This window comes from Chlamydotis macqueenii, chromosome 5 (assembly GCF_036417535.1).
Source record: "Chlamydotis macqueenii isolate bChlMac1 chromosome 5, bChlMac1.mat, whole genome shotgun sequence".
Taxonomy (NCBI): Eukaryota; Metazoa; Chordata; class Aves; order Otidiformes; family Otididae; genus Chlamydotis; species Chlamydotis macqueenii.
In genome coordinates this window covers 38842961-38861235 of record NC_141560.1, presented here as the reverse complement: position 1 = coordinate 38861235, position 18275 = coordinate 38842961, and the positions used below count along the sequence as shown (strand labels likewise).

Sequence of the window (18275 nt, the reverse complement as noted above, 5' to 3'; positions counted from 1 at the left end):
AAAGGACTCCCAGATACTATAACTTGACTGACCTGCTATGTCACTCCAAGGAAGAAAAGTGAGCAGCAAGACCAGCGCCTCCATCTATCAGTCAGGCTCAGCTTCTGAGCTCCAAAAGGTCTAGCCAGCAACAGCCTAAATATTTTTCCAAAATTTTTGAGCTACTTGGAAAACGAGTGTCATTGTCTTGGTTGAGAAGCACCAGAAGGCCTGTCCTTTTACCCATGAACTGCCTGGAGTACAGAGCGGCCAAAGCCGTTGAGGGCCATGAACTGTTTTCTCTGGTCCCTGCTATGATGCCGATAAGGGCTATGGCTGGCAGGGCTCTCTGTGCACGTCGAGCAGCTGTGCAGTCATTTGCATTTAGAGCTGTTTCTGACTGCAGAAGATGTTCCCTGCATTTCAAATAGCTCTCTTCTGAGCAACAGGGAATTCACCCTGCTGAGGTGGTGGTGCGGACGGGGATGACACTGCCACCACGCACGTGTTTTGGTACTATTAACCATGCTCCGTTTTTGTTTTTCTCCACAGATACTATGTGGGAAAGAGATCCCTCGCTGGGTGAACCGCCTGGCCTACTTCAGCTCATGCATCCCTTTCCTCCAGAGCTGCCTCCCCAAGGAGTGGTTGACCCCAGCAGCCCTGCAGAGCCACATCAGCCTCGGCCTCCAGAAGGAAGAGCAAGGGGACACAACAGATGAGGAGTCTCCTTCCACCTCCGCAGCCCCCTCTGCCTCAGGCACATCGCGAACCTGTAGACATACTCGAGTCTAAACTGTGCCCAGTACGTCCTCAAATAACACCCTTCTCTCTCTTGTACTATTTCTTTCTCACATCCTTTCGCACACCTTAGTTTCTCTCTTCTCTTCTTCAATGGACAGCACAGGGGAGGGAAGACGCTTTCTACTAAGGAGGTGAAGCTTCAGTCTCTTTTCCAAGGGCTGCCACTACAGTTGCTTGGCAAAATGACTGTGAACCCCAATGCTGAACTGAGGAGTGCGGTGACTGAACTGGATTCTCCTCCCAGGGCCCCCATGCTCCTCGATCCATGGAGAACTGCTGGCTCTCTTGGGCATGAGAGCACATGTATGGGCAGGGGGGCACCATACTGTGATGTTCCTTCTCTGGAAGTGTTTTATCTTTTTATCTCTTCCCCTATCCATATGACCCCAGCAGCCTCCTCTCTATTTTGGCTGGGTTTGCCATTCCTTTATGACAAATCTCCTGCCCATACACAGTGAAGGAAGCAGAGCCAGAAATTAACCTTCTCATCTCTTAGACCAGCAACAAGTTCCACTCAGCCCCATCCTTTTTGTAATTATCAGGTTTCTAACTCATGTGAAGGACAAATGAAAGGTGCTGCTGTTCTACAACCACCAGTTTTCAGTACTCAAATGGGAAGAGTACTCAAATTTGAGAGCTTGAATGACAGTCCTGCTCTTGAAAATAATAACAAAGAACCTAGAAAATCAATGTGTTACCGTGGCTTTTCTTTGGGGTCAAGAAGAGGATGGGGCTAGTGCTTAGAGGCAGCTATTAAGTAGGTGCAGAGATGACTGTTGACCTTACTGGTGCATTTTGGCACAGATCCCTCTCAGTTCCCCTAATTCTAGGCAGCATTTCTGGTTTCCTTTTCTTTTCCCCAGATTCCCTGGGGAATCTCTCTCCTAGCTGACATTTACTGTCTGTCTTTAGGGGAACGGCCCTCCTGAGCACAAAGAGGAGGAGATACAGTCTATTGCAAAGGTCAGTATTTCCTTCAGCTTTTCCTCCTGCACTCATAGACTTAAAACATGGCTCCAGAGCCATCTTTCCCCAGCCTATTTTCGAGTGAACCCAAGAAGGTAAAAAATAAGTGGCGAACCCAAAGAATGTCAATCTGTTTCCTCCTCCTCCCTTTTTGGAGGTGGAGGGGGAAACTTAGGGCCACATCTGGAAAGCGCGGATGACCCTTTCAATGCATGGGCCACCATGGCACCTTCCATTGTGTGCACTATTTCAGTGGCATGAAAAATGGGCACAGCTGGCCTCTCCAGTCTAGCTCTCAACAAGAATCAAGTCCTTGGATGAATTTATGCTCATTTTGAGAGCTGATGAGAAAGCAGAGGAGGAGGAAAGGACAAGTACACCAACTCTTCCACTCAATTACCTCACTAGGAGTTCTAGTCAGAAGATACAGGAGAGAATCAAAGGGGAAATCCAGGCCCTCTCTCTCCCTTGCAACTCCTCTTGGCTACACAAAGGAGGATGAAAAAGGAACAGGCACAGTGTTGAGAGGGGGTTGCCATTTTAGAAATGCTGTTCTCAGCAGCTACTACCAAATCAGGACTTCCACCTTCCATCCAGAAAGAACTACAAGCCCTTAAGATGGGTGGCTGTTTCCTTTTATTGGTAGCAATAGCATGCTAAGTCCAACCAGCTGTTTCTTTAGCTCAGGTATACCCAAGTGTGTGCTTTCAGGGCTGAAGGTCTTGGCTATGATGTACATCATGTCTGCACAGACAGTGCTGAATGGTTTTTTACATGTGCACACTCTTAGTGAAGCAGGAGACTTTGGAGAGATTTATTGCACGGAAATATAACTCACAGGATGGCCTCACTCCACTGTCTCCTGAAGTGACGTTATGTTTGGGCAACAAAACCTTAACAACATGCCTCTCATTTTCATCCTCTGAACAAATCGCTGCAAGTTCTGTACTGAACTAAAGTCATGTTCCTTATTAACCTTGGCTGCTCACAGCCAATACTGCATTGTGAGCAATTCTGCAGCTCCTGATATCCAGCCTAGCACCAATCTTGACTACTCTGGCTTGTCCAGGGATCTTTAATAAGATTTCCATCCTGTTCTTTGTCCCGCTGCCCAGAAACCATGTCACACAATGTACTGTTGCACTTTCTATTCCCCTGCAGTCATGGTCATTGCAGCCTAAACCAGCAGTGTAAGCTTCACTTGTCTGAAGTTCCCAGGGTGCCTGCCAATAGCCAGCAGCACGCTATGTGCAGTGAATTTTAAAATCTCTTTTTAGGTCGTTCTCTGGAGAAAAGTGAGAAGAGGTTTACCCAGAGCTTTTGCCTAGGCCAGGGAAACCGCAGTCAGAAACACCTGGTTCCTGATGTGACAAAAGCCAGCCAGCTATCACCCTCGTGTCTCTGCTCTGCACCTGAGCTCCAGATAAAGCATCATGTATACATCTAGGAGACAACCAGGGCTCCAGGGGCACGTTTCACACGGAAAGCTCTCTCACAGTATTTCACAAAGTAAAAAACGCTTTACTGGCTGTATGGTAACCTGGACAAGAAAGCTACATTCAGCCTCCTTTGGGACATGAATATGTGCTTGAAGTATTTGGAACAACACTTGGGGTGAGCTGTGAATGTCATAAAAACCAGATGTTTATTTATCTACTTTTATGTTTGTCCGTCTGTTTATGACAATATGGGTCACATCAAGAAGGCATCAAACCTCTGTTGTAAATCAAAACCAGAATATATTCCAGTCTTCAAAAGTGATTGTCCCCAGCCCTCTCTATTCAAGGTGACCAACCAACAATGACAAGAACAAAGAGACACTGTGGAAATAAAATATATATTGATGATAGCTTTACCTCTGTAATTTAACAGCATTTTAGATTATTAAACATGAAGACATTTTAAAAGTCTAATTTACTGTTCATCTCTGGCACAGCATGTTTGTTTCAGGCACTTTTCTTATCCTTCCAATTATTATAAAATTGTAGTTGTTATTATATAATTATCATGTTTGTATTTAGTTACACATCTGCTTTCTCTTGCTGTTTTAGAGCATAACACCATGGGAGAATTTTAGATGCCAACAGTTATCAACGAAAACCAGAGAGCAGCTTATGAATCTTAACAAGAGCACCCCATGGCACTGGCACAAACTCTTAACCATTCTTCTTACTGCCAGGACTTTTGGTGCCCTTTTAGAAGTTGGAATGCTCTGCACGCAGGCATCAGCAGCTGTGGGTTACGTCTCTAGCAGAGAGCTAATACTACTTAGGTGGGACAGCTAGACTGAAGATGAGGTTAGCCTAAGGCTGGAGTATTAGAGTAATGATACAAACTGTTTGTAGGGAAAGTTAGGGTGAGAGGAAAGAGGTAAGTGATAACCGCTCTTCTCAGCACGTCTGTATCAATAATAGCAACTGTCTAAACTTCAGATTATTCTTAATGATTTTTTTTTTGGTCAATTGGCTTCCTCTTCCTGAGTCTGTGACTGTTACGAAGTTTTAAAAGGGAGAGTTGTGCTTTCAGAGGCCCTGGGTAAGCCGGTCCCCCAGCACTGAGGCTGTGCTCTGTGATGAGTTCATCCCGCTCTCAGCACAGCATGGGGATGGACACAGACGTGTTCTCTTGCTCTCATCGCTCCCAGCGGAGAGTTTGCATTTCTGGAATTCAGACCTATATTGCCTTCATGTTATTGAGGTACTCAAGAAGCAATTGTTTCCTGCTACGTCATTTTTTTTATTCTTCATTTCTGTTTATTTGTCTCCAGGCTGGAGAAGCTCTTACAAGTTAGTGGCCACTGGATTGCAATAATGGTAGCTTATCTTCTTATTGTATGTATTTGATTTTCTTCTTATTTTAGTTTGTATATATGTAGTGGCTTATTGACATGTTCAGAAAACTTAAGTAAAGTACCTCCACCAATTCCTTGATGTGATTAATGGAGAAGACCAAAGGAAGTAATCATCAGTGTTTCATTTTCAAATGGTTTAAAATTACTCTTTGAGTTGAGGCAGCAGGTGCCCTCTTCCACTTTGTCCCTGCTCTGCTCGCCATCAGGCAATGATTTGGGTTGTGGAAAGGCTGTGTAGTGACTTGGGAAGTATTTAAAAGAGGAGCTTTTGTTCTCCTAGCTCAACTCTGCCATTGCCACAGGCTACCAGAGCATGGCAGAGCCTCTGGCTACGGTAATATCTGAAAACATCGCAGCCTATGCCTGGAGAGTATGTGCTTTTATCTGTAACGTGTCAGTGCTCCACCATTGTGCATGTGGCTGTAGCTGAAAGGTTTTTGAGTGGATGGCATGGCACTGCACCTTTAATTACTAGCAGGAATGAATGACTATTGGCTCTAAATCTCAGAGTAAGACTGCCCATTAACGCTGTTGTAGCCAGCTTTGTTTTGAAAAGGCTATAAAATTTTTTTGAGTCCACTGTGATTGGGATAAGGGACAACAATGCAGGAGAACAGAGAGTATGATCATGGCAATCTTCTTTCCTTAGGAAACCAGGCTACAGAATGAAAGACATGGCTAGTGGCCAGGCCTTCACTTAAACTGCTTTAATCAATGAGCTTTGATGGAAAGTTCAAAATTACAGAAGGCAGCCCTCAGTAAAGATGTGTGTTCACCTACAAAAGCTAGTAGGGACTGCATGTGTAGCTTAACATTGTTGAGCTGGCTTGTCTCTTGTTACAAGTAAAGATTCAGCTGGCTGGCTAAGTTCTGGTCATCCACTGGGTGAATACTAACACAGCCTTCAGCTCTCACTGCACACAGCAGAGGCTGCATATGTTTCTCTCCAGCAGTGTCCTCCACACTTACCAATCCTGAATGGCAATGGTTCCTGCTATTTCAGTCCTGCTCTCCCTCTCACCCTGCCAGGGTATCCCAGGTATAAGCTGCAGAAGGTCTTAGCCTCTCCGTGCCTCTTGCTTTCCTGAAATGTCCCTGACCTCAGTTCTGCAGGCTGTCTTTTCTGATGTGTAGAGGGAGGTGAAATCCCTAGCTCTGTTGAGATTTAGTGAACTAGTCAGTCACGTGAAATAGTCATCATTTGATTGTGATTTTGCAAAGTGGCAGATTTTTGCCTTTGAGGTCTCCTTTCACAAGCCAAGTCCTTTTATCAAATACTCCACAGAAGCACAAAAGGAAGTTCAGAACGCAGAAAAACGTCAAGAATCTGAGTCAAGTGCTCTCACCTGAAAGTCTTTGTAAATGTTCAACACAAAACAGATAGGTATGCTCAGTGAGACTAGTAACCCTGCATATGTGAAATACAGCTGTACTGCTGGAAGTCCTTACAAAGTAGGTATACGCAGTGCTAAATCTTCTCTAGGCTCCAGATTGCAGTACCTTTCTTTCTCAAGCAAGAAAAGGCAATCTGCACCTTGCTGGCAGGTGGAATAGCACTCTTCACTGCTGGGAATGCTGTGGCAGGTGTTGATGCTCGCATGGATTTTTCATCATTATGCACAGCATGAGCCTTCATTTCTTACCAAACTACTCGCTGCAGGCTTTTCCTCTGTCTGCAGGAATGGATTTGCCCAGGAAAACATGTTCTTCTTTCACCTTTGAGGTTCTTGAAGGGAACTTCGCCTGAGGGACTTCTTGTGGCAAACAATCCGGCCACATGGTAGACTTAGCCTCTCATCAGCCTCAGGGTTATCTTGAGAGTCTTCTCTGTAGTCCTTTGTTGTTTTCTCACTTCTGTGACTTCAAAGGTGGCTTTACCGAAGGCGAATTCCTCTTACCCTTCCCCATACATATGGAAAGGGAATTTTATCTTAGTAGGATAATTCAGGGACAGGCCTGGGTTACTGCAGTTTTGTGGATGGTGATTTCATCTCACCATTAGGGACTATGCTGTAGTGACTAACTTCGAATTTTCAGTCCTGGAATACAGACAGACTGAACTGCCACTCGTGGATGTAATTACCTTAATACAATAGCACCATATAAGCGTCAAATGTTTTGTGATACTAACGAATGAGCATTCACAGGCACCGAAAGTAATCAACAGTAAGAATAACAGCATAATGTGCAGCAGCCCTAATCCAAAAATGAGAATGCCACTGTGCGTCTGGAGAAGCGGGGGTACGGGCTCGCGGGGCCCAGCCGCGCTGCCGCGGGGCCCAAACCAGCTCCTGCCGAACGCCCCACGGGGGCACGGAAGGGCCCGCACGGCCCCGGCACCACAGCGGAACCCAGTTTCCCCGCGCGCGTTGCCACGGCGGAGGGGGGGCCACTGTGGCGGGCGGACGCGCTCCCGCCGGAAGTGGCGGAGCCGAAGGCGGGAGGGAGGCGCCCGGGGCCTGTGGGGAGGGAGGCGGATGGAGATGGAGAGGCTCCGGAAGCTGTGGAGGGGTCGCACCATGACCTTCGGGGTCCCCCTGTTGGTAAGCACCGCGCGGGGGGCACCGGCACCGGCACCGGGGAGGAGGCGCGGCCAGAGGGCGGGCCTGTGCGGCGCCAAGCCCCACCCCGGCGGCACCCGGTGGAGGCGAGCGGGCGCCGGGGATGCCGCGGTCCCGCGGCTGCCTGAGGGACGGGGGCGGGGGCGGGTGTGGGCCGGCCCGGCCCCCCGAGCGCAGGGACCGGGCCGTGTGCGCCTGGCGAGTCCTGCCGTGCTGGGCGGGGGGGGTTGGCACACGGCGGGGAAGGGGACACCGGCAGGTGAATGCATGCTGGCAGGGAGGAGAGGGGGACTGGTGTTAGCTGGTGGACGGTGCTTCTGTCTCCCAGGCTTGTCAGGACCCGCAGGGGACTGGAGAGGAGGTGGAGGGAGGGCGTGAGCCACAGTGGTGGCCTTTGGAGGTCAAGGAGAGGGTTATAAAGCACGCTCTTAAAGATACTCTGAACTACAAGGTGAGGAAAAGGCGTCTTGGTGTTTTTCCTTTAAAACACTGCTTATGTGATTGTCTGGCTTCCTTTAGCTTTTCAACTGATTGCAAACCGCGATGGCAGTGTTGGTCTGATAATTTGTACATCTAAATAAATTGAAATAATTTCAGTTAAATGGGTTGATAGGTTATAGTAACAGTTCTGCGCAAGGTGATAGGTGAGGCATAACTATTTAGAGCAGTCGAGGTTAGAAAAGATCAATAAAGTCAGAGGAATAAAACAAAATTACAAGACAGACAGCATAATAGATGGCACTTGCCTATCCTAAGTACCTGTGTGCATTAGAGGAAAAATTAAACAACTCGGATGCGCTTATGGATGGAAAGGAAGGAAGGAAGACAGAAGCAGCAGCCAGGACAGTGTGGTTTCTGTTTATGCAAATCCTTTCTCATTTTCCATATAGGCAATTGGTTTGGAAAAAGCAAGCAAATTTCAAGGTGGATAAAGTGTATGGCAAAGGATAATTCCAACATTTTTATAATACTGCTAGAGAAATTAGTGTTGTCCTCCTCAAATATTCAGCAGCATACCTCAGAAAAAATGAAGTGGTCTAAAGAAGGACAGTGACACTTGTGAGAGTTAAAAAAAGGTTCTAGAGTAAGGACTTCAAGTGGAAATAGTCACACAATTGAATACACTAAAGTGTCTTTTCTCAATATATTGATGAAGATATTTGTAAGAAATGATAACAGATTTAAAAAAACCCAGACAAACCATCAAACTGGTGTGATAATACCACAACTGTATGAATCATTTGCATCAGCAACTTCACTCCCTGATATTGCAGACAACCTCTTCATATTACACCTTTCATAAAGTGACCGAACATACAGCTGTTTAGGTACCCTGCTGCATGCATGTATACCTAAAAGGCTGTCCAGAACTTTGCTGCCTTCACGCATAGACTGAATTTATTTTTCTTTCTAGTTTCTCATGTCATTTTTTTTTTAGTGCTCTGACGTTATTCTTTAATTTAATAACTAAATAGCTATTCTTTAGTTTAAGAATGGATATAGTTTTAGACCACAGTGCTATTGTTAATGTAATTATTTGAGGTTTGCTATTTCTCTTTCAAAATGAGCGAGGAACCCAGGTGGTTTAGTACTCTCCAGCTCAATTTTAACTCCATAAAAGGTTTGGGGAAAATACTACTTGATTGAGTTATAGATACTTAGAGGTGGTAACCTGGTGGAGAAAAAAGTCACCATTGCTTTTCAATAATAAATACATCAGATCTGATATTTGATAGGTTAACTGGTGTAGTAAGTGAAGAGCTGCAACTAATACACAAGATCTTGATAAAGCTTTCTACATTACCTTCCCTGTGAGAATTGTACTTAAGAGAAAGCATGGCAAAGGTACGCTTCTTATAATTTGCTTTCTCAAAGGATTGAAAAAATATTATAAAATGTAGTTACCAGGTGCCTTCCAAATTGAAAGGTATCTTAGCTGGAGTGGGTCCTGCCAGAAATAATGTGGGCTGTGTTACTGTGGAAAACAAGAAATGTTCAGAATGTCTGAATAAGACACAGAAACTTGACAAAAGTAAAGTAAAAGAAAAACGTGGAACAGGACTCTTCCAGCCTACTCAAAGTCCTCAGCTGAAGTAATTTCCTAACTTTGTGGTGCCATTATAGAGATGATGAAGACAAAATGTAAAATCTAGAGGAGAGCAACATAAAACATAAAGCAGACATTCTATCTTTAAGGAACGCTTGAAGGAATTGACCTGGTTTATTTTAGAAAAGTCTGAAAAGTTCTGTACATCATATATTGAGAGTGGTGGGAAAGAAGTACTGAAATAAATGAACTTTAGATGAGATGTTAGGAAAATATTACTCTTTGTTAGGAAAGAGCACTTGTACCTACTTAGGGTTTTTAAGGAGAGGTTGAACAACCGTCTGTCAGCAGTGGCGTAGATTTTCTCGGTTCTTCTTCAGTGCTGGAGCTAGGGCTTCAGCTTCCCAGGCCAAGGTAGACCTGTGGTTGTCCTTTTGGCTCTCCTAGTGTTTTTGCATGATTTGCCATAGATCATAGCAGAAATTGTTGAGACTATTTTCTTTGACTTTGTATTGCCTAATTTCATTCAGTTTCTGTAACCACAGAGATCTTTCCTCCAGAGACAATATTATATAGAGAAATATTCTATTGTATTTCTTTCCAGGGTTTCATGTTTCCCTGCCCTAAGATTATACTCCCCTGTGGATACTTCACAATGTTTCTGTGTTGCTGCCCAAAGGCTTCCCAAGGAGTAAGAAAAAGGAAAATTCATGCAATTCTTGTCCGTTCCCCAGCTGTCTATTGAACTCTGAAAGCATCTCTGAAGCTGAACAGAATTGTGCTAAAAGATCAATTACAGCAAAAAAGACACTGAATCTATGCATGGAATCAGAAGAAGCATGCCTTTGTAACCCTTTAAATTCAGCTGAATTTGTTGGTAATACTGAAACCAAATGTTTCTGTTAGATTCTTGCATCCTGTATGTATTTTTTTTTTTTCTCACTAGGCAGGTACAGGACCTTATTCTTCAGTACTGCTGGACTTTTAATCAGCACTGTATTTGCTTTTTTTTATGGAAAAAATATCAAACGTCTTTCATATAGTCTTCTTACACTGCGTATTTGAATGAAAAATCCTTGTGCTGCCTTTTCTAAAGGCTCCAAGGTAAAAAAGATCATAATTCAAAGACGAATTTGTGTCTCATTATACACACGCATGCAGAAAAATATATTAAAAATATTTATTACTTTTTAGTGTAAAATATCTTGATCCTTTATTCTTTGTTCTTTTGGGCTTGGGGCTGTTAGAATATTTCAGTGCAGAAGGAATTTTCTTGGTTGATCTCTAAACCTCAAAATGACAACAGCTTTCAGAGTAAGATTTGTAAATCACAGTTTTCAGTCATACTTTCTCAACAGATAAGAGTGTTTCTTTGTGAGCACCAACAAAACTGAGGGGGTAGGAATTAAACCTGCAGGAAACCTTGATTTTTGAATGTTTCCTTTAACTCTGTAAACTTCGCAGATAAGATATCTCTGCATGGCATAAAGCAGTGAGCATGCAGGAGAGTGATGTAACCTGGCATGGAATATCTTAACAGCTTGAGTGCTACAGGGTGAGTACTTCTAAAGCGTTGGTAAGGATGGTAACATCTGTGTAGATGTTGGGATGAACTCCAGCGACCTTACAGATGTGTCTGTAAAATTTGCTGTTACGGTGCAGGGCTGTGCCACCTCTGTGGTAACTTAAACATCTTTGTCAGCTATATTGACATCTCCATTTCCTGTTGTGATAATGGGTACTCTTTCCTTGTCACGTGAAGCTTAACTTACAAGTCTTCAGGATACTTGGTTCTGTTGTAGAAGAACTTCAGTCACTGCTGCTTTATATTCCACAATAAACTCTACCTGACCAAAAGGGATGTGTCTGTCAGTGTCCCACTGCTGCTATGATGCTTCTGTAAGATCTTGAGAGAAGGCAGCTCTTTGGTGTTATAGCTAGTGGATCCAGTTGGAGAGGGTCCAGAGGAGGGCCACAAGATGATCAGAGGGCTGGAGCACCTCTCCTATGAGGACAGGCTGAGAGAGTTGGGGCTGTTCAGCCTGGAGAAGAGGAGGCTCCGGGGAAACCTTATAGCAGTCTTCCAGTACCTCAAGGGGGCCTACATGAAAGATGGGGAGAGGCTGTTCAGTAGGGCCTGTTGCGATAGGACGAGGGGTAATGGTTTTAAAATAGAGGGAGGTAGATTCAGATTAGATATTAGGAAAAAATTTTTACAATGAGGGTTGTGGAACAGTGGAACAGGTTGCCCAGAGAGGTGGTGGATGCCACCTCCCTGGAAACGTTCAAGGCCAGGCTGGATGAGGCTCTGAGCAACCTGATCTAGTCAGGGATGTCCCTGCTCCTTGCAGGGGGTTTGGACTAGATGACCTTTGAAGGTCCCTTCCAACCCAAACCACTCTATGATTCTACGATCCAGTGTCATACCTTTCTTATGAGACACTGAACATGTAAGGTTACTTCACTAGTGCAGTTCAGATGTTTGAAGGTTGCTGGAAGCTACTTTTTCAGACAAGTATAAATGGTTATTCTAGATCATTGAGGAAACATGTTTGGATTTCATAATTGCAAAGGAGTAACAGTTTTAAAACACATGTTAAAAATGATTATTTAATATGCTCACACTACTTTCCAGAACTTGTGCTTCTGGTTCTGTCTCTATCCAATTCTAGACAAGGATCTTTCATACTCTCCAAGTTGCAAAATGAATGAATAGATGCAGTTCCAGGTCTGCTGTGAACACGTTAGAAGGGAAAAATTAAATTCTGTGGATCTGAACTGGCATCTTAGCAGACAGAAAATATAATCTGTGGCTCATTTGCTGATTTTTATTGCAGACTTGAAATATGTATATTGCACTATATATGTAGGGCTGCAAGTTTCAAATTTGCAGTATGTTGCAATATTCTCCATATCTGTAGCTGTAGATTTTTACTTATTTGCATTTTTCTGGGTTTTTTTTTTTCTCACCCTTTAATGACTGTACTTGTACAAGTACTTTGCTTCTCCTTCTGAGTTTTGTCTTTGTTTTTTTTTTTATTTTCTAGTCTTTTTTTACATGCCTAGTTTTGCCAAAAGAGAAGATGGAGGTAGCTTGGAACAGTGAAAGATTTTTCTGGGAATAAACATGTTTCTAAAATCTATTTCCATCAGTGTTTATGCACACAGACTGTGCTACAATGCCATCTATATTGCTGCCTTGAACAGTGCAAGTTTACTTTGGTAAACACTTCGTAAAGAGACGCCAAGAATGCCTGTCATGTACAGGACAAGAAAAAAAGTCAGATAAGAGAGAGTCTCTGCAGCAATGCGGTCAGTGCTTCCAGGCACCATTAGAGAAGGTCAGTGGCATCTCAGGCCCTTTTTAATGAACCAGTTGTCACTCAGCCTTTTTGACAAACAAAACAAAACACCTTTCCCAGACATCTGTGGATTAGTTTTGTTCACTGGTAAGGTCAGGGTCGTCTGGAAGCCATGACTGATTCTCAGAAATGTTGTGCAAATATTGTGAAATGGTATTTTATTGCGCTGTGAGTCACTGAAAGTGAAAGTTTTGCACAGTTAATGGGTAAGGAGACTTTTTTTTTATCATTTAATTGCATTTAAATAACAAAGTTTCCAAAGATTTCTTTAAATACAACATTCCTAATTCATTTCATAAAAAGCTGCTGATTTCTGAGTCCTGGGGTATTGTTAAATACAAGGCACACTTTTTCCCACAGATTCTGGAGGATCATAAAAGATTACATGAACGCTGAGAAATAAGGAAAATTATTCTCAGGAGTAATCAGGTTTCTGAGATCTATTGTTGCCATCAGTGTCTATGTATAGAAACTGTTACTGCATTATGGTTTGAAAAAGAATTACTACAATCAGCATTTTTCACTTTTAGATATGTCAGTGTTATTTTTAACATCGTTCACATTATCGCCTTGAACAATTCATAATACTGAATTGCAGGACTTCTGTTAATATCTGTTACTTCATGTAACTATACAATAAAATTTGACATATGCAGAACAGTTGATTTAAATGTTAATATGCTTTTGAGAGATGAATAGAAGTTAACATTTACCCATGAGAAGAGAATTCTGACTTCTAATATTTGTAGATAAATTGTGATTGCCTGTAAAAGTCACAAGTATTACATTTGTAGCCTAGAAAAGCAATAAATACAAGATGTTTTTAGAATTTTAAAATGGCTGTCCCCAATCAGTGAATCACAGAGTGTTGCTTTTATGCTTCACTGACTTGTATTATAAATATTGGGCCTCTCAGTTTATGTTGAGATAGATCTTCAGCTTCTGCTGAGCTTCTGCTTTGCATCTCCTATTCATCTGTGTGTGTTTGAACCCACAGTGGAGTGTGGAGAGATTCCAGACAAAACCACCCCCTGGAACTGTTTGTGCCAGAGTGTAAGCCAGTGTGTTCAAGCTGAATGGGCTTCTGTGGACTCCAGTTTGTGCAGTCTAAATTAGCAGACTTCCATCTTTCAGTTGACTGTCAGGCCTTAAATTTTTGAGTTCATTTTTTGAATCAACACCTTAAACTTTTATTTTGATTCTTAATCTTTGAGTGCTATTTTCTAGATAAATGTTAGACAAACAAATAGGCACTCTTCAGTACTCCAGATTTTCCCTCTTTTATTTTTAAATATAAAGAGTGTATTTGCATTGTTTAATGCTGTTAGAATGGACTAATCTGGCACTCGGGGAAGCTGAGGTTCTATGTTGAGCCTCAGAACAGCGATGTAAGTACAGACTTGCCTGTTTTCACTTTGTGTGTTTAGTCCTGCTCTAAGTCTCCACCTTCTTCAAGGGATGGTGAAGGTAAAGATGTAAGATTAAGATTTACTCTATAGTACATTTCATGTTCATCCCCTGTCCAGCATTGTCAATAGGGAAGTAATTACTTGACTAGTAGTGGTTTCTTTTTATGTTCTTTAATGCAGCCTTCAGTTTATTGCTGGTTTTAGCTGCGCCTACCACATCACAATACCAGTTGCCATGAGGTGTAAACAGTTTCTTGTTGTAGTGTACGTTGGCTAGATTTGAACCTGTGACTAATGGAAATGATAATTTTAGTAAGGAATCAAAATTTTGGCTTTTAGAAGCTTGTGAAGAAAGAGAAGGTGGGATTCAGAAACTGCAGCTTGACCACCACAGCAACTTGGTTTTCAGACAGCTGCTGAGTGAAGTTCCCTTGTCATCTGACCAGCCCAAGCAGTATGTATAATGCAAAATTACAATGCTGTGGCTGAAAATGCCCTTTTTCGCTAATGCTTACTGAGGAACGTACGGGTTTCTGTCTCTTCTGCGTTGTTCTTAGATTGATTTATCTTAAATGCATTTTCTGTGATTTCCAACCTGTTATGAAATGGACATTTTAGTAAACAAAGGTTTTGTTTTCTTCCTAAAACATAGAATAGTAGCACTGAAAGGATATGGACAGTTTTTGTTGTACTCTGGCTTGTAGCTATTCATGTTTGCAATCTTTAAAATTGCTTTGAACAGACTCTGTGCTGAGCCAATTAACCTGATACCAGCTGCTGTCCTGGGTTGCCAGCATGGGGTCCGTGCGGTCATCTACTAGCATCTTTCACCTGTTTTTGAATGTAATACAGTTCAGTCTTTCTGCAATTTATGAATTCTAGTATATGCATTAAATCGGTGCATTCTCTTTGTCGTGCTTTTGAATGAAGTAACTACTGAGGATGCATAGTTTTGGTTTCCATTTTCCCCCAAAGGAGGCCCCTGATCAGAACTAAAAGTGATTTCCATTTGTTGTAGACAACAAGGAAAGGTAGATCCTCTTCTACTTCCGTCGAGGGTGGGGAGAGGATTTAGTAAGTTTCTGAGAAGGAACTTCTGCGCTGTTTTTCTCTCTTCTCAGCCGTTTCAGTGTTAGAGCCAAGTGCTGGAACGGCCGTAGGAAATAAACTCCTGAGTGAGAGCGGGCAGAGGGGGGCGCTTCAGGTTAAGATGACTTGCCTGGGTCTTTTCTGGGACTGGCAGCTCGCCCTGCTGCTTTATTTAGGGAGCAAATAGGAGACTTCAGTCTTCTGGGCTGTCGAATTGCCATCTTTCACCAGTTTTGCACAGCACATACGACAGTTCTTTAAAAAGGAACCCCCAAAACCCTTTTTACTGTGATCACTGCAAAATGAAATGAAATAATTCACATGACTGTTCTAGTTTTGAAGCTTCTGATGAATAGCTGGAGGGTTTTGCAGTGGCAGTCTTGAAGAAGAGATTAGAAAATTATCGTGTTCCTTCTCCAGTGCTATGTATCATAACATTTTCCACCACTGCATAATCTGTGTTGCCAGTGCTAAATATTGTGATTTGGTTAATTTAGGGATTTATGACAAATGTAATTTTGTAATGTGGCTTTCACAGTTGATGCTACGGCAGGAATGGCTTTCTCTGACAACAGAGACGCCTGTAATACGGCAAATTGCTGGTGCTGCCAGATAGTTTCTTGTTATTTTGTTAACCCAAGGGACTGAAGTTTCCTGATTATGCAGGAAACTAAAAAGATAGGGATCTGCGGTAAGTCCCAACTTCTGCTGCTGCTGTGAGTCCTCCATGAACATCTCACTGTAGTTGGTGACAAATAGAAGTAGTTCTCATCCTAAGATGCAGTTCAAGGGATCGGTCTGATGCCGTCCCTAACTGATTGCATAACATACTTCCCAATGGAGAAGTGCACAAATAGAATTTTTAAAAGAATGTTATTAAAGAGAATTTTGTGTCATTTTTTTACATAAAACATTTATTGAGGTTGCTGAGTGTATGTGACAGATGGTGCTCTTATGTCACATCCTGTCTTTCATTTTGTTTTGCAACATGCAAGTCTTCCATGCATGTGTAATTGCATTACAACATTGTAGGGGTTTTTTTTGTGTACTCACTGAGACATAAAGGAATAATCCAATGTGAGATTTTTAGTGGGAGGTTGTGCTAGCAGTGCTGTTACACTGTTTGCTTTGGTGTTAAGTGTTGGCTGACTAGTATGTTTTATGATTTTTGCCTTATTAAGGTAAATGTCAGGTGTAAAGGAAGAAGTGAGAAGTTATTATCGTTTCTTCAATCTGCTGAATGCATTCAAGTAACTAAACCGATGATGTTCACTGCATAATAATGTTTTTTGCTCCACGTTCTGAAGCATATAAAATGAATAGTTTCCTCACAATGAAAGAATGCAGGTGTATTTGAACTTTCCAGCTTGAGTACTCTTCAGATGCCAATGACTTAACATTTTATGTCGGTTAAGTATCTATATGATTCTCAAATGGCAATGAAGAAAAATATGTCTTAATTTTCATTATATATGGCATTACTTTTCCCCTTTCAGTTAACTGGAGAGAGAACTTGAGCCTAACTTCATTAGAGTGCTGCCAACCTAACTGATTTATTTATATGGCATCCTCAGTAGCTTCTACTGTCTCTTTTCTTGTGGACTAGTGGATGGAACATACTGGACTTCGCTTACATTGCCCTTGGCTTACATTGAGCAAATTCATCCATTGTAGTGCTTTTTTAACTTCATCCATTGTAGTGCTTTTTAAACTGAAGAGTGTTTTGCAAGGCATGTAGAAATTATTTCTGTAATTGGGAAACTAGAAATGCATGTGAGACATACACATTATGCAAAGCCAACAAGCTGATAATGTTGCTGGAATTTGTAAGGTGAGTCTTATCCCACTTCTGATTAGTTTGACTGGTGACTCTTGATTCTTTGTTATTGTTTGTATGTATGCATTCTTTCTTTTAAATACAGTTAACTTAAATGAAGGTAATTAGGACATCTTCCCTCATAATGCAAAAAAGAGAAAGAAAACACTTAAACCAAGATGAATATTTCCACCCCGTGCGTTGTCAGTCACTGAGACCTTTACTACCTTTAATGCTATTATAGTTGCATAAACTCATTTATACCTTCTTTTATTGGCTTTTGAACACAGTTTTCACAAAATCTAATTGACTGAGCAGCTGTCCATTGCTGCTCTGGCTTGTGTAGATCACAGCAATTCATGCTCAGGGTTGTCAGCTAACTGTATTGACATGCTGTTGGTTGATTAAGTAAGTGCTGAATATGACTGACTCTGGTCTGGTTTTGCAGTAAAGTCTTAGACGTCGTGTTTGGTTCTTTAGAACATTGGTCAAGTAAAATTGTAAACATATTTACATTTTTGTTTGTATTCCATGCTTTTGAAAATTATTTAATCTTAATCCTAACCTTTCAGCATTACACTGTGTAATATTTCAGTGGCATTTGTAATTTCATACAGCATCAATGTGCTTCGACTCTGATGCAGCCTAACTGATCTTTTGTCATAAGATACATCAGCCATTGCGGTATTGGAAGTGTAAAGGCCGCTATACTGGTAACGCCTGATGAGCAAAATGTGCCGCGTTGCCAGGCTAGTTATACTGCTTATGCTGTATGAAGAGCAAAAGTACATCAGAAACCAAGTGGGTTTTTGCCCTTCAGTATTATAGAGGTGATGTGAGTAAAATTACAGTCTCAGGCCAAAGCCGGTCTAAAGGAAGGAACTGAGAGGAGTATGTGTATCAAGTTATTTATCATGGGCATAGCTGCAAATGTAGAATGCGCTGTATAATAAATGGTTACTGTCAGGCAAGAGATAGGATGTGATGAGACAAAATGAGTAGCACATGACTTATTTCGTGCAACAACCTTCTACTTGTTTTCTCTTAGTTGCAGTTTACGTTACATAGTTTTAAATTATCAAAGCTGAAGAATGTAATATTTCTTTTTTAGCTTGGAGCATGGCTTTGTAAGCCACGGTGTACCTTTTCATTATGTTAAATGATAGTTGAGTTATGAGGAACAGGCCACTTAAAGGTCTTCCACTTGTTCATACTGCATCTCATAATGGTATAGATTTCATGCAAGTTTGTTGTAGGGCAAACTTATTTTTTAATTGATGTCACAATTAATTGCTACTTACTACCTAGTTTAACGACTGTGTACTGCACCATTTCTAGTGCAGTTGCTTTTGCCCCACTATAGCCACTCTGACAGCATGCTAATGTACACA

The 18275-nt window shown here is 42.0% G+C and overlaps 2 protein-coding genes across 3 annotated transcripts in view; both read left to right on the top strand.

Moving 5' to 3' along the window:
* Positions 1 to 3660, top strand: part of LOC104483709 (deubiquitinase DESI2) — a 59710-nt gene extending 56050 nt beyond the window's left edge. For both annotated transcript variants that reach the window (XM_086750128.1, XM_086750127.1), the window contains one exon: positions 532 to 3660. In XM_086750128.1, the coding sequence (XP_086606254.1) occupies positions 532 to 774 (243 nt within the window). In that variant the 3' untranslated portion in view covers positions 775 to 3660. The remainder of the gene's footprint in view (positions 1 to 531) is intronic.
* Positions 3661 to 7041: 3381 nt separating this feature from the next.
* Positions 7042 to 18275, top strand: part of COX16 (cytochrome c oxidase assembly factor COX16) — a 50664-nt gene continuing 39430 nt past the window's right edge. Inside the window, exon 1 of the mRNA XM_086750132.1 lies at positions 7042 to 7143. Coding sequence (XP_086606258.1) covers positions 7078 to 7143 — 66 coding nt within the window. The 5' untranslated portion in view covers positions 7042 to 7077. The remainder of the gene's footprint in view (positions 7144 to 18275) is intronic.